Source organism: Erigeron canadensis, chromosome 1 (genome assembly GCF_010389155.1).
Source record: "Erigeron canadensis isolate Cc75 chromosome 1, C_canadensis_v1, whole genome shotgun sequence".
In the NCBI taxonomy this organism is placed as follows: domain Eukaryota; kingdom Viridiplantae; phylum Streptophyta; class Magnoliopsida; order Asterales; family Asteraceae; genus Erigeron; species Erigeron canadensis.
In genome coordinates, this window is record NC_057761.1 from 3,103,011 (window position 1) to 3,126,595 (window position 23,585).

The 23,585-nt window shown below is 33.2% G+C and overlaps 1 protein-coding gene, 1 long non-coding RNA gene and 1 other non-coding gene across 3 annotated transcripts; 2 read left to right on the forward strand and 1 right to left on the reverse strand.

The window, feature by feature from the left end:
- Positions 1-39: 39 nt before the first annotated feature.
- Positions 40-112, forward strand: TRNAK-UUU. Its single transcript has one exon. It is a non-coding gene; the product is annotated as a tRNA-Lys (tRNA).
- A 2,079-nt stretch (positions 113-2,191) lies between these two features.
- Positions 2,192-12,239, reverse strand: LOC122604718 (acylamino-acid-releasing enzyme-like). The gene is made up of 15 exons (XM_043777592.1): positions 12,125-12,239; positions 11,407-11,584; positions 11,045-11,323; positions 10,799-10,934; positions 10,340-10,491; positions 10,177-10,259; positions 6,562-6,683; positions 6,408-6,486; positions 5,824-5,998; positions 5,340-5,400; positions 4,395-4,517; positions 4,111-4,308; positions 3,300-3,368; positions 2,754-2,830; positions 2,192-2,573 (listed from the first exon to the last, which is right to left on the reverse strand). Exons 1-15 carry the CDS (start codon positions 12,147-12,149, stop codon positions 2,510-2,512), a joined length of 1,821 nt encoding a protein of 606 aa, XP_043633527.1. The 5' UTR covers positions 12,150-12,239; the 3' UTR covers positions 2,192-2,509.
- A 6,327-nt stretch (positions 12,240-18,566) lies between these two features.
- LOC122604736 lies at positions 18,567-21,659 on the forward strand. The gene is made up of 3 exons (XR_006324538.1): positions 18,567-18,587; positions 20,845-20,956; positions 21,627-21,659. It is a non-coding gene; the product is annotated as an uncharacterized LOC122604736 (long non-coding RNA).
- The last annotated feature ends 1,926 nt before the right edge of the window (positions 21,660-23,585 follow it).

Sequence of the window (23,585 nt, forward strand, 5' to 3'; positions counted from 1 at the left end):
AAGATATATATAAATATGTAAATTAGATAAAAACAAAAAGCCGTCTTAGCTCAGTTGGTAGAGCGCGTGACTTTTAATCCCGTGGTCGTGGGTTCAAGTCCCACAGACGGCGAAACGCTTTTTGTTGAACACTTGAACTTTTTTTTTTTTTTTTTTTTACTTTTAATTTTTAAAAGAATTGAGTCTCTCTCAACCATGTTCCTTCAATTCCTCCCTCCTATTAATCATTTTAAGAACCATGTGAAGGATCTTTATACAAATACAATCAATCAAATCGCTTTAATTTTTTTCAATACGCTGGAGCTGGAAAAACAGTGTAGATTAATTATTTTAAAATATGAAATTTTCAATTAGTAACTCATATCGGATGCAATGGTTCGTGATACCCTTGTGGAACACTCACGCTTCCCTCAATCAAGAACCCACACCATTGTATGGGACTTACAGTGGCTCTCGTGTTGCATGGCCCGTGATGCCAACAACGAATCGATTTTGGTTTTTATTTTCCATGCATAGGTTAAATAAATTGATAAAAAAAGATAAGTAAATCCTAAACTAGCGGTTGATTAGTAATGTGTTGAAGGTGTTAGTGGTTGAAAAGTGATTTGAGGTATTTTCTAAGGGAAATGATCCCTACACAACCATTTTTAGCCTTACACAACATTGTATGCATTATACAGTTGTACAATACAATCATATAATGCATACATTGTTGTGTATGGCAAAAACATATTGTGTATAGATCATCTCCCATTTTCTAATGTGATGTCTTTTTCAAAGACTAGTTGGTGGTTTAGGGTGGAAAACTCATTGTTAATGCTCACATACAAGGAAAAAGGTAATTGTATATCTACCGAATAAAAGAAACATAATCAATACAGAATCGACATGGATAGTAGTTAATGACCATATAATATATGGCAAACAAATAGAATCAAAACGTAGTATGTTTCATAACATAGTATATAGAGGTGCACAAAAAAACCGGTTAACCGAACCGATTCGAAAGTTAACCTATAATCGTAACCGGTTAGTAACCGATACAGTACAAACCGATTATAGGTTAGGAAAAACCGCCGGTTAGTAATCAATTTGCACTTTCAAAACCAAAAACCGATTCCTAATCGGTTAACCGATAATCGGTTTTTATTTTTAGTTTTAACCGGTTAATCGATTAATTATATATAATTGGGATTGTTTTTTATTTTATAATTACCACTCACCACTTACTGGATGATATATATATATACATCGAGATATAAAAAGAAAAATGAAGTCACATACGTCTGAAATGAAAGAAAAAAGCATCAGAGACCGGAGAAAGAACCAATTGATCACCTCTTCAAGATCCTCTACTGAATCACCTCTTCAAGATCATCAAAAATATTACGTACTGTGTGGCTATGTGCCTGTGGGTGTATGTGTGTTCCACTAACCGCCCAGTCATATACATATATATATATATATATATCGATATATGTGACGGCCATGAGGGGTAGATGATGATGAAGAGAAGTAGTGTTATTAATGGTGTTTGTGGGTAGATCTGGACGGAACAACTTGTTTTATGTTGGGAAAAAGACCCGTTTTGGCTTATATATTATTGATAATGGGCGGTTAAAAAAATAACCTATTAGGTTAACCGGTTATTATTAACCGGAATCGGTTACTCAAATAAATAACCGGAACCGGTTAACTGGTATTTGCACCTCTAATAGTATACAATATATAATTAAGGACATATTAATCATATTATCCAATTCTATCTTGATTCAACTTAAGTCATACAGAAACACATATCTAAAGCATTTTATGTTTTCTATATTGATGTGCTATTTCTTAATACCACAACATTTTGACATATGTAATCCACTCATTATCATTCATTCATCACCCCCTTAATTTTTCCATGTGGCTTCATCTCATAATTATGAGGATAATTAGGTTGATCTATTAGGAAGATTTATCATTACTAAAAAAAACAACACATCACAAACATCTTTACTACCATTTCCTAAACCTTTCTACTCGATTCATTGATCTTGTTTACATAAAATGATACTTCCACAAATGTTTCAAGACATGTTTCGATGAAAGATGGCCAACGACAAATATATACATTTCGTAATGCAATTAGAACCTAGTAGTTACCATACACAAATATTTTAAGCCAATGATCACAAATGCTTAATAACGTGAAGGCTTGTCAAGCACCAATTTCCATCTAATTTACTTTATTCAAAACGTATATACATACAGTTAAACAAGAAAATGTTGCAAACAGATGTTATACATGTACAGGTAAAAGTTTCACTAAAGCAACAAAGACAATGAGGGAATGTGTCGGTGAGCTTTGCCATCGGTATCATTTGCATCAAATCTGCCTAAAATCATGCTGGAAGTGAAATAATGAAATCAATATGTTGACATTGTTGTGTTTCAAAAAATAAAAATAAAATTAGAAATGCATTGAGATTGTTTCCCGCTTTTACGTCAATGAAACACCCCTTCACTTGCAATACTTCTTGAACCAAACTCCAATGTTAACAAAGCTTTCAAAATCTGATTGTGGTCTGCAACACAAAAACAAGCAAATCATACTTCAATCTCTTAACAAAGTTATGCCAATGTTTAACAAATTTCCACGCGGAAAATTGTGATTTAGAAACTAAGGATGCATGGGTTGCTTTTGTAAGTTACGATAAAACCCTACGTTGTCAAGGTCCGTATAGCATAGTTTGGAAGATGTTTACCTGCTAATAGGATGTATGTCTTCAGGGAAAACGATAACTTTCACAGGAACTCCTTTCTCTTTTAGTGCCCGCGCAAACTTTGCATTTCATAAAAAGACTAGACATTAGTATCGGCATACAATAGGATAAAAACATAACAATAATACACTCAATAACATATTGTAATTGTTGTGTATGGTCAAAATTAGTTGTGTGCATATCATTTCCCAATATGTATATATAGCTATCAACGATCAGTTTCTTTCCATCCCCCTTCAACTCTGCTTTTTATTACAAACAATAGGCAAAGTCCATTTCTTTCATTTCACATTTCATTTGTTTGTATCTATTTATCTATTATCCTCGCATTTCACATTTCGTTTGTAGGACTGTACTTATTAATTAATCACTCCTAGAAACATGCACTATGCAACACAAAGCATAATTGCTCAGTTGAGTGAGAAAATTTAAGATAGGGCCCACAGATTTAAAAAGCAACTTTGATGCATTCAGACATGCTGTTCTGTACAATTCAAACACATAAGAATAAAAAGCAACAGTACTTACTTGCAATCCGTTTGAAACTGGGACACGAAGATCTTTAGCTCCTAAGAGTAACAGTGTTGGAGTTTTCACCTAAATGTATTAAATAATCAGTAGAAATACCCAAGTGCAACATCAAATTATTATCAATTAATAACTGATAAACATGACAGAAATCATAGGTACAGTCTTTGTAACCTTTTACATAAGAAGATTATATATTGTCATTCTGGTACATACTTGGTGTAACATTAAATGGTATGGATAGCATATTGTGTTCATATCAGAAAAAAATACCACACATGTTGATGAAAAAATGTGACATTTCCGTTTAAAATGTCTTATGAACGCTAATACATATCTTGTTTCTTTAACAACGTTTACTGAAGTTGAAGATTACATACTTGACCAATGTTCCGATTAGAAACTGCCGATGATGATACTGATTTGTTTCCAAGATTATTTTATCACTTGTTAATTAGATATGACTAACATCAAAAAAACTTCCCTTAGACCTTGTGCGGTTGCACCTATAAGTTGTATACGACGAAGGGAGGTATATTTTATCTTCTGCAATGATTATGGGTACCTACTGAAAAGCTTAACTGGACTTCAACTAATTTAATTTTATTCAAACAACAAATCTTGATTGTTGCAACTTCAAATGGAAATAATTAGTTCACACTCAACAGTTGCTATTTTAAAGAAGTTATATATAATAGAAGGTCTCTGTAGTAGATTCATCTAAAGAGCTCAAAAGTGGACCTTCTTAGAAGCTTTGTAAACATTTAATCATTGATACAAAGGCTTAATATTAAAATATAGTCAAACATACCTTTGAAAGATGTGCAATAGGGGATTTTTCATGAAAAGTCGTGAGAAGTTGAGGCGGAGGAGCCTCTGTGTAGCTAGAAACTCCATCAGTTCCAAATGTCTCCACAAAGCACCAATCTGGTATATCAGATGTACCAACCATCAAAGCAAGATTACAAACAGGGTTCCTGGCAGCGGCTGCAGCAAATTTATCTGGTGCCTGCAGAATATAAAACACGAGTAGCTAGTCACTACCCAAGATGTATTAGATACATGAAGAAAAGCTGAAAAACCAACTTTTTATACCTGGCCAATCAAGTGTGTAGTTAAAAACCCGCCATGGGATCCACCAAGCACTGTTATCTTGGATGTGTCTGCAAGCCCCATGTCAATGGCATGGTCTATAGCCGTGAGGACATCATTTACATCCTTCAAACAAACAGAGAAATTAAGATTAAAATAATGGATTATTACGTTTAGTGTTGATATTTTGCCTTTTTTTTTAAAGAAGATAGAAAATGAGGTTCCCTTAAAATAAAGAAGAAAACTATCACCAACAGTTAAACAGATATTTGATCAATGCTATAACTTTGTGCCATGACTGCCGGTACATTTTCTTTCTCGGGACGGACTGGACCTGGCCAGTTTTTTCTTAACAAGTGATGCCATGGACTCAAATCAGAAATTGTTGCCAAAAGGTTATCAGAAATGATGTGATAATGTGATATGACGAAGTTAAAATTTTTAGTGCTGGCATGTTCAAAAATAGTTTTACTACCCGGTATATGGACCAATTTTTTTTATTTTTTTTTGTCACTAGTAAAAGAGAGGTGGGTCTAGGATTTGTATCCAAGCTATGCATCATCAGAAAAAAAATAAATTAAAAAAAAATTCAGTAGATGCGTTACAGCAAGTTTTTAATTTATTCTATATCTTATACGATAAGAAATGACTTCCAGATAGGTCTGCGCATGTTGCAAGCATTATATATTATTTAGTTGAGCCTCATGTTTCTATCACTTTTGGTCATGACATCAAACCCACTTTGAAAAACGACTTGGCTAGCTCCCTTTACTATAATGATGAAGTTACAAAAACCAATTAGGGGTTAAAATGAAGCCAATTGGATCGCAAAAACTGGTTGAGATGCCAAAAAATAAAATAAAAATGAAAATAACACCTGTAGATTGGCATAAACATATTTCCCTCTAAGACCATTATTTGATCGATTAACATGAAAAGAAAAGGCACCTGTGATCCAATATTCCCCAAAAGTGATTGCAATGCTTCCTCACCAAATCCAATTGAACCTCTGCAAGACATTGCTATTAGTATTAAGATAAAGTATCAAAAATAAAGTTAAGAAAAATATAAATTCAAAATATTTGGCTATTTGCATATTATGTCAAAACTCTACATGTAATTTATGTATCCATACAACATGACACCTACATTGTCTATCAGAGTTAATTGAAAATCTAAACTTCAAAACTAACACAAATTACAAAACTTGCAGTCAATTCTAAACCAAGTAGTATAAAGGAGAAAAAGTCCAATGTCATAATTATGACAAACTGATCTTTTGTTGGCACTGAAGGAGTTCAACAACTTGAATAACTTTACTAAAAATTAATGAATCCTATTTTTAGCATTAGAATGATAATTTAGAGTAGTCTCCTACAATACGCATCACAATTATCTGAATAACTTCGAGTAAAAGGAGTAGAAAACTTGCCTATAATTTACAATTAACAGGCTATAGCCAATTGAAGCAAGAAAACCCAATGACTTCGAGAAGCTCGTTAAGGAACTGCCATGAGGGCCTCCATGAAGGATTACAATCATTGGGTCACAAGAATGACCTTTTGATTTTGAGGAAACATATATCGCTTCGATTGGTTTGCCAGCACCTAAGATAGATAAAGTTACAAGCTAATCAGATGCAGATCAAACAAGCATATAAAGATACAGAACACGTTCCAAAATAAGTAAAATATGTTTTTGGATTTCCTAAAGGCCGTTTGATAGGTTTCCATAAGAAAATGTTTATATGCTAAAAGCAGATCAACACTTCCATTCATTTACATCATATGTTTTGTCATTATCCTTTCACTACATTCATTTACATCAAAAATTTTGTCAAAACTTCCATTCAATCTTACATACTTCAATTAATGTTAAGGTGGCCCAAATTAGATATTTATTGCTACTTGCACCATATAAATATGGGAGCTTAAGAAAATGAAAATATCTCATGATTACATATTTATAAAGATATAAAAGTTGCATCTTAGTATGTATAAAGAACTGCTAGGATACCTTTTGTAACATTCTCAGAGACATTCTTGACTGGTATCTTCAATATGTCAAATTGGAGAGACGAAAGTAACGATTTGACCTGTTTAAATCACATCCAGATAACAAACAAGTTAAAGTGTCTCTCTAAGACCTTCATATAGAAAGATGAACATACTTTCTCATGACTTTCAGATGTGGGACTTGAAACATCCAGCCAGCTCCAAACAGCATCTATAGATTCCTCCTTAAGTAGACTACCGTATTTGATTTGCGGGACGTCTATAAGGCTGCTACATACTTCAAATGGGAAGAGGAAACCAAATGGATATGTTTAATAAAGCATGTTTATAAATAATGTATCATAATATACATAGTCTCAACAAGGGTTGGACAGACCCACCGATACTTTTTGTCCATATATTTTTATGTTCTACAAAGAAATAATGTATATGGTTATACACTAAGAAGTAAAAATATTAATAGAGCACCTTTTTTAGCACAAAACAACTTAAGAGTTTGTAAGCATCTCAATACACTTTGGGCAATCCCCTTTGGCCTTTCAATCCATCATTCCCCTTTACCAAAATTTTTCTTGTTTGACAAAATAAAGATAAAGTGACCCAAATCAACCCATTTTCTATGTAGTTACAGTGGTCCAGAATTATATATCGGTCAAGGACCAATATTTTAACCATCGGTTAGCGCGGTGAGATAGGGGTAATTTTAATTATGCACTATGATTATATATATTAGAATCAATACTTTATACTTGATAGAAATATTAAAAGTCAAGCTTAAAAGTGTCAATATTTGAAACATCTTTCTCTTTGATAAAAGAGGATCCCAAAAAAAAAAAGATTTTAAAAAAATGCCAAGTGGCAGCTTCTCACTTTACTTCCTCAACATTCCCGTCAAACGTCCATCATACACAAAAGATTTATCAGTTGATGCTTAAAAAATTACCCTGAACCAAACCCTGCATCTTCAAAATACAGAGCAAACAAAAATAAACTAGCCCTAACCAAACCTTCCCTCATATGGATCACCATCCCTCCGCCCCCCCTTCATTAATAGGCGTCGCTTCACTACTACCGGAACTATCACTGGCCCCTTTAATTTATCTGCTGTAACAAGTTTCTTCTTATTTGATTTTTTCTCCCTTTGCTAATGCATTGCTGATAAATTAATCATTTATCTATGTAATGCATTGCTAATAAATTAATCATTTATCTATGTAAATATTTGTATGAGTAACTAAACTTATTCCTGCAATTGAAAACTATATGATTGTTTCTATACACACACACACACACACACATATATTATAATCATCATATCTGTATTTATATCGAACCTTGGATTGCATGTGATTTACCATATACGTGTGTTTGTCTATTTTAAACTCGTTATAGTGTTTTCGAAACATATAGTAAATAGAAACAATGCTTTTTTATCTCAAAGTTCGGTATCTGCTTCACACTTTTACTGAATATTTCATTAATGTATAATAAAGCTAAAGCGATTCCCCTAAAAAAATGCATATTTATTATAGATTACCTATCTTTTTCTTACCCATATATTGTTGAAGGTATTGAAAAGTTTACCATCTGAAACTGCTAAATTGCCAAATGAAATGCATGAGCTTATGTTGCATACTCGCATGGTACAAGCTGAACTTTAATAAAACCGAATGTGAAGAAAACATATGTTGATTTCGTGCCTGCAACAACTATTCGTGGAGTAAGGAAGCATGTGGCTGTAGGGGTAATGACGGCCTGGAAACTCAGGTGGTTTCCAGTACCAGAAATAACTCGGAAACCTCTGCTTGCCAGACTATAGCTACTCAAGGTATTGTGAAAGGTGACTACTGTGCAGATAACTTATAGAGTTATAGTACAAGATCCACAAGATTGAAGAAAATTGCAGAGATGGGGGTGATGGACAGGAAAGCGAGTCAACCAGTAAAGATTGGTTCAATCTTGGAAGAAGAGGATCCGGGCAATCTGGTTTCAGAGAAAAGTTTGGGATCAGGTATGTTTTTGCACATGTTTAACTGATAATAAACGTTGGCTCTATCATTGTACATTTTATTGACTTGAAGCTGATTTAGTTGAGAAAACTCCTCAATGCGCAATGGTAAATTTGTATATAGGCAATTAATAGATCAAGTAACTACTATCTATGCAATGTTTTAAGTTCTCACATTTTTGAAAATCAGATTACACAGGAGTTGACCAATGTGAATATAACTCTAACATATATGCAGTGAACAAGCTAAGTTTATCCAAAGAGGATCTGGTTTAACAGACCAACATTAATTCATTGATACTTGATTTGAGCTTTTTTCCTTGCATCAGAACATTTACCTGTTATTGTAACTAGAGGAACAAAAGATCTTGTCATATACCATTAATTCAAAATATGACCTGAAGTTATATGTATGTGAGAAACATCACATGAGTCAAACATATCATTTGAGAACACCAAAGATAGTGTTGAAAGCTACTCAAAGGAAAAAGTGGAAGACGTCTGCAATATGTTTGACAATGTGAATTTAGAAAAGAGACAGAATGGGAGATAAGTTTGTTCTGAATAAGGTTGATAACTTTGAGGAAGAGGATGCTTATGTGGGTTCAGAGGAACATTCAGACACCTTGCTCTCTGATTAAGCAAGCTTTATTTCAGCCTTTCGGGTAAAACCATGTCTACAATTTCTGGTTCTATTCTTTGACCACTATCTTTATTCAAGTTTTAAACTGAATGAAATTCCGTTCCATAATCTAATCCAAGTGATACTCCAAGTTGACAACTTGAAGACATGTCCTATGTTGTTTCAGAGATGAAAAATGAGTCCCTCGAGAGCAGTGGTAAGTTTTGTATGTCTAATATAGATGTTCGTGCATTGCTTGAATGATAGCAACTCCATGATATATTTTTTTTCCAGGATTTACAACTAAGGCAAGGGATTTTATTAACTTAAACTATGAGAATCTCAGTGAACTCTCATAGTTAGATAAACCAGACAACAATTATGTTGCTAAGGAAGTGACTGAAGAGGGCATGAATTTTGGACCTCTTGCTGATTAACATGTGAATATTTCCAAAAGTCAAGGTATGTTTAAGTTATTAACAACGGTGTCTTCTCCTTACTAAAGTTAGTTGATTTATAAAAAGGTAGTCTGTTTTGGCTTCTGATATAGGTCTCAGGTTCAGTCATCGAGTTTTGTCATTAAAGATCGACTACCTGGTCGCTGTGCACTATTGTTAATTGACTACAGTTTTGGTTGAAAAGTTTAATAAGGAAACAGCCCAATCATTTGTTAGTTTGCTTCATCAAACACTGCTATCATGCCACCATTTGTTTTGGGTTTCAGAACTTTTGATCTTTGATTGGGTCAATAGTGTTGAATACAATATAACAACAAATGTGTATTTTTTTATTTAACATATCTTATTGGCAAAGCTTTTATTCAAATACCCGGATTGAATCCAGGTTGATTAGCTAGTTAGTGTTAATACTTGCAAATATTAGTGTTTTTGTAAGTTTGGGCCAAAAAAAATTAAAAAAACGCTATTTTACCGCTATTTAGACCGCGGGCACCGATATCCGTAAAATAGCGCCAATAATAGTGGGAGTGTGAGACCGTTATTTTGATTGAGGAGCGCTAACCGCTATAGCGCCACTATTGATTGCATAGCCCATTTTAGATCAATGTGCCAAATCGCAACCTCTATCTACGTATTATAATTTGCTCAATAAAATGGTGGAAAGGTTAGTTATAACTATTACCAGAAAGGATGTTGTTGCCATCAAGTGCAAGTAAACTCCACGAATGATCTGACTCACTGGGAGTGAGTTTTGAAACTTCCCCACTACAAATAGAGTCCAGTGCCAATTAGAAAAACTAGAGCGGAAGAGAAACATATTTGAGGAAGAGCCTGACTATATATACCTTAAAACATTCACAGAAATTATTACTCCAGTGCTGCGCCAAATAGAAGATAATATCATTGTAGATCCATCTGAAAGCCACGGGTTGCTAAGCACATTAAAACAGTAGATCCCCGGGAAACAACCATCCTCGGGACACATCACAACAGGAACCTAAAAAAAATGATTGTTTGTGAGCTCCATATATAGGATAGCATTATGGCAAAAACAGCTTTAACTTCACCCAAAATCTATGTTCAGAGGCCAATATAGCATTTGACTTGGTAATTGGCATGAAGGGTAAGGACCCATATTATATTCATAACGGGTCAAAAGGTAAAACTAAAAAATTATCTCCAAATGAAATAAGTCAACGTCAACCCATTTTGACCTGCTACCACCTAGCCAGCCCAACTGTGCAATTTGCCACCTATAAGGCTAGACACTAAACAGTTCAATTTGTCATCATATATCAACTCACCACATCAAGAATCTTTGAAGGACTTGGCGCTCCTTCATTGTTCCATTCAATTTTATGGAGAGATTGTGTAGCAGAATGTGCCCCAGAGTCTACACAAGTTTTGGAAGACAGAAACAAAAGAAACGTCCCATCGGGGCTGAAAATTAAAGAAACTGAGTTGTTAATTTGCCCACTACTTCAATATTTCATGCTCTAAGGTCTACCAAGTATACATCAAATGAGGTAGAACTGTAGGAGCACACTTACGTGAACCGTGGAAGAAAAGCACTACTTGTGCCTTCACTTAGATTTGTTAGTGATGCATCATCTATAGCATTATCTTTCATATCTGATCCAAATGATGGAGCCTTTACAGCATACAAGGCACAGGGCCTATTGAAGCAATAAATCATTCCAAACTTCCTAGTGTCTGATGGCCACCCAACGAAGACCAGATACTCATGTAACCCTTTTCTTGCTGGAGCCCATACAACTTGTCCGACACTCAGTGACCTCCCAATCCCATCAACTGGGCGGACATCTCCACTGCAATAAATATAAAAATAAAAATAAAAACACATATTTATATATAGATTTCTCATCAAGACAAAACGAGGCCATTGTCTGACCTGTTAACTTCAATGACAAATAAAGCAGGCTGCCTTTTTCCAACATAGGCTTCACCCCAGTCTTCTTCCCAATCTCCTTGACCTTTCCAGCTACTACAATCCTTATCGGTGATATTGGAACCGCCATCTTTCTTGTAACCGAAATCATTAAATGTTGGCTTAGGGACAGCTGGTTCCTCTGCAACATAAGCAATTAGACTTTCATCTGAGCTCCATGAAATTCCCTCAAACCTGATCCATTAGTAAATATAACTCAATACTCCTTTACCAAGTTTTATTACAACTGAATATCAGTGCCGGCCCAATTATTATAGAAGGTTAAATGGTTGCTTTGAGCCACCATAAATACAAGGCCCCCAAATTATTTTTGTAGTTTCTAGACTTTTGTATAAAATAGATATGTGGCATACTGGCATATTTCTATTATCTTTTTTTTTACCTTTGATAGTAATATTTTTATGGGATGAACATCTGCACCTTTGTTTTTTATTAGTTGATGAGATTCAAAAGCACAATGAAAGGCAACAATGCAGGTGCTTTTTACAGTTATTAGGTAAAACTAGACCCCTAAAATTAAGTTTCGCTTAAGGCCTTTAAAATGCTTAAGCCGGCACTGCTGAATATCATCAGTCAATCGCATACTCAATTTATAAATGGATATCCACACACCATCTAGTTATGTGCTTAATTTCAGAAGACCATTGACAGAAAGACTTACCATCCATCTGCATAAACAGAGCCATGCACGGATTGAGGAACACGAATCTCCTTCTCTAACTGAAGCTGACCCCAAATTTCAAATTGAGTGGGTGAATCATTTTCAGGATTCCGTACTACAAGAAGTTTTGTTCCTGATGGTGAAGGAACCATCAGGGATGCACCTGTAACTTCAACTGGAAAAGGTGCCCACTCAACATCTAAACCACCATTAGAATTTCCAGAGATGACACTGGACAACATAAGTTTCTTCTTCTTGTTCGCTAAAAGATTTGGTTGGCTAATTGAAAACATTGTGCGAGTTCCCCGGCCTGAAGTGTAATTTAGGAACAGGTTAGTGAACCATCTTTAATAGCAGAAAATAAGGCATAGAACTTAAAATACGTAAAAAAGAAGAATCTTTGGCAGTAATCCTATAATAACTAGCACATTAAAGACAAGGACATTTGGATTGTGGTTTTTGTACTAAGAATCTCTCCAATTAATACATGGCTTTTATACTTACGCATATTTGGTGTATAAAAAATTTACTAAAAAGGATTCATTATGGGTTCGTTGGATACACTCTTACTGGTTGCAAGGTGAGGAATGCGTAAATTGCTTACACTGAGAGAGTAGTTCCACCAACATATTGCTACAAGTTAGAAAAAAGGTTTCATGTGGTTTCATAATTGATGTTCTCCTGGATCTCTTGACCAATTCTTTTGTAAAAGAGAAATATACGCTGCTGGCCTGGACGTTGATACCAGTTAATGATCTCGTAGAACATGGTCCATCGAAGTGGACTGTCAACTGATTAACTATCATTGCAAACCTCCAATATAGTCCAACGCTTGTCCTCACTAACAACAAACCTGACGGACTGTTTTGGAAGGAGCACACTAGGAAACTTGCATCATTCTTAGTAACCAATGTGTGGAAGGCTAAAAGAGAGGAAGGTATTGACGTTCCTTGGGCTCATTAAGTTTTGTATTCCAGCACATGCTTTTACAATGTCTTTGGCCGTCAACCGACTAAAAACGCAAAACAAATTGATCGGTTGGAATTACAAACAAGCTAAGGTACTGCCCTCTTTTTACCCCGACATAAATAAAACAAATAAATAGGGCGTATGCAAGAATGTGTACCATTGGAAGACTTGGAGGTCCATGCTTTGTCAATGGTAGACATGTTTGTGAATTCCTTATACAATTTAGATTGAGCAACATATTCTTCCTCGACGAAGGCATCTGGGCCGGCTGCCACTTCCTTTGTAAGGCTAACTCCAAGAGCATCCATTCGTGAGCAGACCCGGAGGCGTTTACTAAAAAATCAAGTCACAAACATAACAACATATAACTTTTAAAGACATTTTCAGTAAATCATCACTATATCAAATATACAACATATCAGCAAGATCCAACTCATCATGTGTTTGTGTAATAAAATCAGAACTAAAACTGTATTTATATTTAAAACTAGCGATACGAACTATATATACATAGGAGTTGGTTAGTATAAAACCTTTTTTTATCTGTACATGACCAAACGTGCTTCACAGTATTATACATTACAACACTCTAAAGCACGTTTAGTGGTTTACGGCTAAAAAAAACTGGTGTACGGATCATCACCCTATGGAAAAACATATAGTAGAGAATGAGACGGTTGTGCATCACATTTAGGATGACTATGCATCAAATTCTATATAAAAGTGACGCACAACGATACACACATGTTTGTTACCTATCAACATCTCAAAAAAAATTTTTATCTTACACCGACTAACTAAGGATTTTTTTAGTTAAATTAAAAGAAGGCAGATTAAGATAATAAGATTATTTGCAACAATAAATAATAATAATAATAATAATAATAATACAATAACAAGTATCTATGCTATGCATGTTTAATTTGCTTCTAATCAGAAATCATGCTAATCGCAATTAATCAATTAATCAAAAACCATAACCATCAAAGCCACTAGAATCAATAAGATTAAAAGTCAAACTTTATTATGTATATATATACATATAAGAATAAGAATATTGAAAACGAAAAAAGAGAGGTGGATAGAAAACGTACTTACTATAATAATGATGGTGATTTAGGAAGGAAATTGGGGGTTTTGGGTTTGGGGAAGTGAGTGAAGAAGTGATATAGTGGAATTGGAGTGTTTGTTGTAGTGATGATACTTTTTTGTAGCACATACATGATACGCCAAGATAAAATGACTCCTCCAACCTATGCTATTTCTATTAGGAGTATTTTTTTAATTTTAATTTTTCTTTCATTTTTCGCTATTCGAATTTGCACTATTGATTTGAATGTTATTAGTATGTTAACAATAAATTTTTACCCATATCTTTAGACCATTCCCATGCTTGCAAAAATTTGGATCGGTCGGTACATTAGAAAGTAAAAAAACTTAATAAATATCTTTATACCGAACTGATTTTTTTATTATGTAACTGACGTCAAATGTTAGATTATCCCCATGATTTATTAAAATTTTGGCCGGTTGGCATATTTGACAATACAAAATTAATAAACATCTAGGTTCGGTCTTGAGGATTTAAGTATGCTCATGTAAAATACTTCAAATAATACAAAACAATATTTTTAAGGGTTTGGAACCTAGTCAAGTTAGGCGGCTTATCCTTACGCCGATTTTATTAAGTAAATAATGCAATACACCATTCAAAAAATAAATAAATAAGAACACAACATAAGAATCACCTAAAATGATGTCTACGTGTAGTTTTTGTTGCGAAATATTCAGTTATTTTGCCATAATCTACATTAACTAGCAAACTACTTTCGATACTTAAAATTGTTCACCCATTTAACTACTCTTGATTCATAGTATTTCGTACAGAAAACTTCGGTAACTTTAATTTCGAAAAACTCCTTTTTGCGGATGTTACCGTGACTGGTATAGTTAGCAAAATCGATATGCAAGTAAAACATTTGGAAACATATTCATTTTCTTTGTGAACTTCATAATTTTAATAGATATCCGTGGTGTTTCTCCCTCATATGCTACACTTAGCAACATGGCTTGCAAAATTTATAACTCCATAAACAAGTCATTTCTATCAATATCATAATCTTTATCATCTGTTAAAGCAGATGCATCAAACATGAAATGGAAAATAGATTCAAAATCTTTCATTTGTTCAAATCTAGTAGTTATTTGTGAAAGAGACATATCCACTAAAAAAAGAAAGTAATCAATTTTAAAATTATCTTTAGAAGATTGTTGTTCTCTTTTATTATTTAGAATCTCATCAAATTGCTAATTCTATTCAGGTTCAATATCAATATCTTCAACAACTACCAATGATGACTAGTTCAACTGGTCAGGGGCACTCTCAGGTTTTACCTAAGGTCTCGAGTTCGATCCTTAGGGATAGTAAGTCTTGGGGTTTTTTCCTCCGAATACTTGTAACGGCCTATAGTCAACATCTCGTTGGGTACGTACAAGGCTTCACCATTATACGGTGAGGTTTCTCTGATGTCGTGTACCGACTGAATGTTCGAAAAGAAAATATATCTTCAACAATTTGTTTAGCTTCAATAATAGCTTTATCAAGCTCAGTTTCTCTATAATTGCCAATAAAATTAACCAATTCTTTTAAACTTTTAATTGCAACATCAAGAAGCATATCTCTTTTATCATACCAAATAACCAAACTTAGAATAAATTCAAAACTTGAAAATTCATCATATTAGTGATTTGGCATCTTTAATCACTTTTCCATCATTTAATTTTCATTGAAGGAGTTTGTGAAGGGTGTGCACTCGAAAAGCATCATTGGAAATCATTTCCAAAAGGAGTTACTTTAAGAGCCAAAAGAATTCTCGAGTTAGTAGTTAGTACATACCGATCTTTGTGTAGTGGTCTAATGAGTCAAAAAGAAGATTTTTTGTTATTGTGCATCAAGATAGGAAGGCTAGCCTACAAATTGTAGTAACAAATATATGGAAGATAAGTTTCTTCTATGGTAGGCTACAAGGTATTTTACTTAAAAAAATGAAGATTTTTTGTTATTGTGCATCAAGATAGGAGGGCTAGCCTACAAATTGTAGTAACAAATATGTGGAAGATAAGTTTCTTCTATGGTAGGCTATAACGTATTTTACTAAAAAAAAAACTTATGGTAAATGTGTTGTTAGCTATGGTTCTGACTTTGGTACATGCAATTTCATCTATAAAAGATGCATATGGCATGAGTTAGAGATATAATCAAGTCAAAAAAAGTGCAATCAAGTTTTACAAAAACAACCTTTCAAGATTATTTTTTTAGTATTACATACTACCATTCTTGTATCCATATTTTAGTCTCCAACTTTTATTTAATCAAGTGTCATTTCATTTTGAGTATTTTTTCATCATATTTCCAACAGGGTTGCATCAAAAACATCGCAAAGTGAAAATCGGTGATTCGGCCTTCGCTTGATGAGGTTTTTTCTTGTGTCACGACACAATTTTCAAACCTTTTGTAATCTTAGTAGTAAAAATTTCGGGTACCGTCTAGATTTTATTTATTGTTGATTATTTAAATTATTGTAATTGTACTTGTATATTTGATCACTGTTATTTTGCTAGTGATCCTTGATCAATAGATATATTTTTGTTGTCGATAAAAAATAAAAAAAAATCCTTAGCCAGGACTTGGTTCCCTTTCACCGTTCCATACAATTTTATGAAGAGAATTTTACACTTTTGACAGATAAATATAAAAGAAACTTCTCAGTTGTGAAAAACATAAGACATATGTATAGGTATTTGATAACCATGTGTCCCCGCATTATCAAAACTATTGGTTCAGGTAAATTTAGTGTTTGTTTAGCACTTGTACAAGAATGATGATTTGCTTACAGCAAATAGAAAACTTCTAAGATGTATATATTTTTGAGAAAAGAGTTCTTCATCATATGATATTAATTTTAACTCTTTAATAAAGCATTTCACTCTTTATTTTTTCTTCTTTTTTTTTTTTTTTACTTTTCAGCCTTTAATAAGACTAATATGCCTCTAAACATTTTATCTTCGTCACATTTCATCCTTTAATCAACCAAAAACATTCTAAATAATTTCCACCCTACACCCATAAAATAACTACACTATACATTTTAAATCAAAAAATTTGACATTAATAATCACCCCACCACGGTCGTCACCCAACCACCATCGACTCCGTTATCACCCGTCCCGCCACCACCACCCGTCGCCACTACCGCCACTGTCGCTGCAGTCGCGTGAATCGTAGAAAGAGAGCACTAGTTATGCCTTTACTCAGTTTATCAATGTTGCATCTTCATCATTCTCTCTGAAAATAGAAAGACAGATTCGAAAGTACAAGCACAGAAAAATTTAGCATATTTGAAGATGAGGCTTCTTCATATCGGTAAATAACCACGAGGTCTATTATTTGTACAATATTTCATTCCAAGCTTTCTAGTGACCTAGTGTCAAATCGCCACCGCCTATAGGGTCCGTGATTTTCATATATAATAGCAGCTTTCTCATTAGTAATTAATCATTCTAGCAAAAATGCTAGGTACCTGTACGTTTGTTTATAATACACAAGTTCAATTCCTTTATAAAAATAAAAAATTAGTGGCAAAGTTTAGGGTGACAATTAACCATTAATTAATCAAATCTAAACACATGGTTACTTATGGGAATGATAATAGGATGATCGATCAAAGGATTTAAAAACGTACTTGTCCTCAAATTAGAATTAGAATAGCTAGCTAGGAATGTACGTACGTATAATATTGAACGAACACATCACGTACTTAGCAACAATTAATTAATATTATAAAAATAATAACTACATAAGTCGATTTAACTAAAAAATAGTACTCAGTAGGTATTCTATTCATATATTCATAAGTCATAACATATGCTAAAAATTTATTGAAGCATAAACCAAATCAGGAAAACTATAAAATATATGAAAGGAAGCTCTGGCCGGGCGGGCATCGGATCGATCAAGTAGAAGTAGAATTATTAGTGTTGGGACTATGATAACACTTGTTCACCCTTTCAAGTTCGTTACAGAACGGAGTTGGAAAATCCAGGATTCGTATACGTTGCTTGAGCTCATCAGCACAATGTTTTTCAATCATATGTTTGTACTCGGCAATCACTTTTTTCTCGACACCGTCTCGTGCATAAGTGCCAACAGGATACTTGTGAGTAAACGCGTACAACGAATACACATAAAACTGGATCCCTAAACCTGTAGTCGTCAGCATATCCTGATAATCATGGGATTTTTCTAACGAGAAAGAGAGGTATTCCTTTTCGTTTGCGTTAATTAGATGTACACAAAAAAGGATGCTCGCAATTTAAATCAGAAGTATTATGCAACAGCATTTAGTTTCTTCATTGCAATTGAAATTGCAATTGCGATCAGAATTGCTGATGGTGTCAATGCTCAGAGGTTCGACGACTCTCCTCCTGTTGGAAGGTACGAATTCGAACATCATGTTATCATGATTACCTGCCATGATCACGTAAGTGTAGGCGACAAATTAATTAAAATCGTAATTTGTGATCGAGAACGAAAAATTAAGATTGAATTAATTGATGAGTATTTAGCTGGCGGGGTTATTATTGTTATTGTAAGTGGGCTTCAAATTAATGTAAAAAGTACTGTAATTATTAAGCAGACCTAATCCTAATTCACTTCAAAGATGCCTGGTATCCCGATCATAATTTTTAATAATCTGACCAAACTATTTGCAGTGACTGTCGCTGCAAATAGTAGGCCCGGACATAGTACACTGTTGATTGACATAGTCAACAGTGCAGTTTTGTCTTATCCACTATTTGCAGCGAGAGTCGCTGCAAAAAGTCATATAAAGACAAAACTACCCATTAACATTATTGATGTACAATGAACTCCTAACGTAAGATTCGGAAAAAAAAAATAATTCCTGCGATGCAAAAAATTAAAATGAAATAAATTTTGCTTTTAACACCAATTTACTCTCTTCAACCAAACCCATGAAAGATTTCAAAACTTTCATAACCGGTTTTCAAAGATTTGTGCGTTGAAAACACCAAATCTATACATAAATTATCGTTTTACAAATCAAATAAAAGGAGAAAAAAGTGCGGTGTGCAGTGATTCGGTGGTGGTTTGCCGACGGTAGTTATTCGGATGTCTAAAAATCTGCAATCATCTTCTTCATATTTATTTATTGATTTAATAATAGTAATAATAATAAGAGTTATTACCTTTGAGAAAGAAAGATGGAAAAAAAAATTTATACGTAAAAAGATAGTTGGATCCGAAAAGTTTGTTTTGAATGAGGGAGTAGATGAATTTGTTTATTGTTGTGGAGAGAAAAAATGATTGATTTAGGATAAAAATCTGAAAGAAGAGCTTTGTTTATATCAAAATTGGGCCCCACAAAAATATTTGCAACGACTTTTGTTAGTGGAAGATGACGTGACAATACTTTTTGCAGCGACAGTCGCTACAAAAAGTGTTGGTCGAAATACCAAAAGTTAAAGGTCGGGATACGAGCTGCGACTTCAAATTCATATGTAAAAGGTACTGTAATTATTAAGGAGACCTAATCCTAATCCACCTCAAACTCATGAAAAACAATGGCTAAAGTAAAAAACAAACAAAAAAAAAAATTATTAATGAATTAACTTTCATTAATCTATATATATATCTAAAAGTTCTATCAAGCAAGTGGAAAAATTGACGTATTATTGACGATTTATCGATGTGTACTTAATAGGATTAATTACTTTTCTTTATTATAAGGTTTTTATTAGGTTAATTAATGATATTAAAAACTAATGACTTAATATTATATAATTTATTTAAATAAAACTATGTAAAATGGAGTGTTGTGGCTTAATTAAGTTTTTATTAGGTTAATTAATGATATTAAAAAATAATGACTTAACATTATATAATTTATTTAAATAAAACTATGTAAAATGGAGTGTTGTGACTTAATTAAATAGATGTAATTAGGTTCCTTTAGAATATTTAATGTGCAAATATAAATGATTAACTTCATTTTGTTTAGCCCCGAAAATCTATATTGAAATGTACATGTGAATTATCTTCCTATAGACTATTTAATGTGTCAATATAAATGTTGAAGTTTAACGTGAAGGGTCATGTTGTTCTTGATGATTTCAGTTCTGTTATATGTTAGTATATCTAAAAGTTCATATCCGGTATGAATAATCCACTCATTCTTGAGTTGTGTTGTAAATAAGGTTTAATGTAAAAATTTGGTTGTAAATAAGATAACCGGCTGACCCGGTCAAGCCATCAAAACATATAATATAAAGTTAAGTAATAGTTACTTTTTTTTAACACAAATCTTCTTAAGATCAAAGTTAAGATGAAATTTATGATGATGAATTTATGACTTTCATTGATAATTTTTATTATTCTTTTTTATTTTTGTTTTGTTTGATAATAATTAAAGGGTCGTGGGTTAGTTATTTGATGATGCTTAGAATTCCTAACTATAGATTGAAGAAGTTGAAGGGAAAAAAGTCATCAATTCTACTATAAATAAATGGTCATCAATTCACAAATTAAAGAATTTGTCTTCAATTCATTCTTTGTACTGGTCCTTAAAGAAAATGATAATTTATTTATACATATATATATATCTAAAATTATTCATTTTTCTGATTTTAATATTTGGATGAAAAATTCTGATTTCATTTTTCTTTGTTTTCAGGTGTGTGTATGCGCACTTTGCTCTTTTGCTTCTTCTTCTGACGAGTTTGTAGATTGTCGAGATTTATATGAGGTTTTGCAGAAAGACGCCAGTGATACAATTGTTATATGAGGTTTGTTTATTATTTTATTAAACCCCAAATTTTTCTTCTTTTCAATTAGCTCTTTCGCATATGAAATTGTAATTTGTTCTTAAATATTTGTGTTGCAAACTAGGTGTTTGATAAAAAGTCTAAATGAGACTAGGCTAGAACTTTGTGTTTGGTTATGGCAGAAAATGGGTACACAACATTCTTTATGGCTGACACTTTTGATTTGATAATCATTTGGTTTTGTTTTTTGAAATTGTTATATAATGGTTATGAACATGGAATAAGCTTGATGGACATTACGAGGACTTACTAAGGCTGTGAAACAAGTTGTGGAGTCGTGAATTTCATGGCTTTTAGAACCGTTGTTCCAAACTGTTTTTGTGCTTGAAATGGCTGTGAAAACTTTTCATACATTGACTGTAGGGTTTGGAAATTTTCATTTTTGGAGGGTTTCTTGGGCTGACACCTAACCAAAACGTAGATAAATTTTTCAACAAATCTTATTTTGGGTTTCTTGAGTTAGTGACAAATAATAAAGACCATGTCACTATAACCCTCTTTTTAAATAGATTTTTTTGTGTGTTGGTTTATAAGTCTCATAGTTGTTTCTTTTAGTTTCTTCTCTAAATATTATTAGTATGTTTACTATATTTCCTGCAATTCATATTCACAGCTTCCATTACTGCTGCAGATAGTGACAGGAAATTGAATTGAAACTTACAAGATGTACTACACTCGGGTGCATCCTAAAAGCACACTCGATCATCATGATGTATAATTACTCACTGAAACCCTATGATAACCATCATTATCATTATTATTTCTATCTAATGAATGAGGAGTTTGCTTAAAAGTTCAAAATCGTCTGCCCTGCCCATCTCCCGAGCATATGCTTCAACATGAATCACATAAGGGTAGATTATAAACCTTATGATATTTCATTTTTGTAATGTTAATATAGGTCATTTCATTTATATCACTTTGCTAATGATTTTTCTTGATGTGCTTTCTCTAGAGTTTGCATCGCAGCATGGAAATGCATGTCCCTATTACATGGTGTATGCTTTATCTTTCCTATGTTAGTCATTTTTTTTTCATCATTACATTATACTTCCATTCAATTTGAATTTTGATATTCACTACCATAAACCTTAACATTAAGCCTTCACTTAAGAGATTAATTTAGATAGGCTGACAAAACAAACAAGGGTACATACTTTAAGGCTAACATAGAACTATTTTAACCTGATTTAAGACCCAACTAAGCGGGGCACAAATTAACCAGTAGTTTGGGTTAGCATCTTACCCAAAATACAATGGTAACATTTTGGGTAAAGATTATTTTGGGTGTTGACCAAACTAAATGGGGTGTTATATTTATTTACTTTGTGCATTTTTTTTCCGGGCGTGTTTTTTTTTTACGCCTCTCGCCTTCGTCCTATTTGGGGTCTTTGCGCTTTGAGGTCACCTTCGCTTTTGACAACTATGTTCCAGATCTTTCTTTGGTTATACATTTCTCTATATCAAAGTTGCTCAAAGTTTCAAATTAAATCCAAAACAATCACCAGCTACCGTACATTTATGGCCAACCTACATACACCCATTCCTAACCCAATACAAAGGTAGCTAACTGATTGGTTTGGATGTTTATGCTTATAGCTCACTTCAAGTTGTTCATTACACTTTTTATTAATTAGAGAGGTTGCTACTTCTTATTAGAGTTAGTGAGTTACCAAGATGGTTGGGTTGGGTTGGGTAATGGGTCAAAATATGTTTGATTTAATGGGTATTCCTAATAATAAAAAATTATCTTTATCTTTACAATGTATATAAAAATGATTGATTAAATGGTTTTAGAAGGTCTTATGCAGGTTCCATGAAGTAGAAATAGACTTTGATCTACGGACAACTTTAAGTCGTTTCGAGTTTTGCCAGGTTTCTATTTCTTATTTTTATAAAGATTTGCTACCTCAATCTATGTGAAACGGATTGGATAAACGTACAACAGAAATGTTGTGTACATAGAGTTAGGACAAAAATGTTTGCACATGTACGACAGAAATGTTATACGTGTAATTAGGATAGAAAAGTCTCCAAAACCTTGAAAACTCAATAGTATAATTAGGACAGAAATGTTTGTACGCGTACAACAGATCACCCATGTTGATCCATTACATGGTATCCTTTCTCCCTACATTAGTAATTTATCTTGCTGGGAACCAATGAACATTAACAATTGCTTAATTAGACTATTATTTCATAATACCTGCTGCACAAGAATCATATATGTTCAATAACAAAACTTCAAACAGAAACAATATGCAAACGTACGAAACAATCCGTGAAGCCCGGCCGTGCGTAGCGCGGGCCTTCACTCTAGTTAATTAAATAACAAACGAAATATAGAAACCTCGCTTTCCTTAATTATTAATGCGAGTAGTTATTTATAAAATTTATCAATTTTTTAACAATGTAACCCATGAATTAGTGGAGTTGATAAATCTTCCCTTATAAATTTGTTTGCAGATTTTAAATAAGGCATGAGCATATATGACTCCAAGCAATTGCCGAGTGCTTTAATGTTATCGTGTCATTCTTGATTGCATGAAAGTTATATGATTAATCTTATAATCTTGAAGTTCCTCCTCGA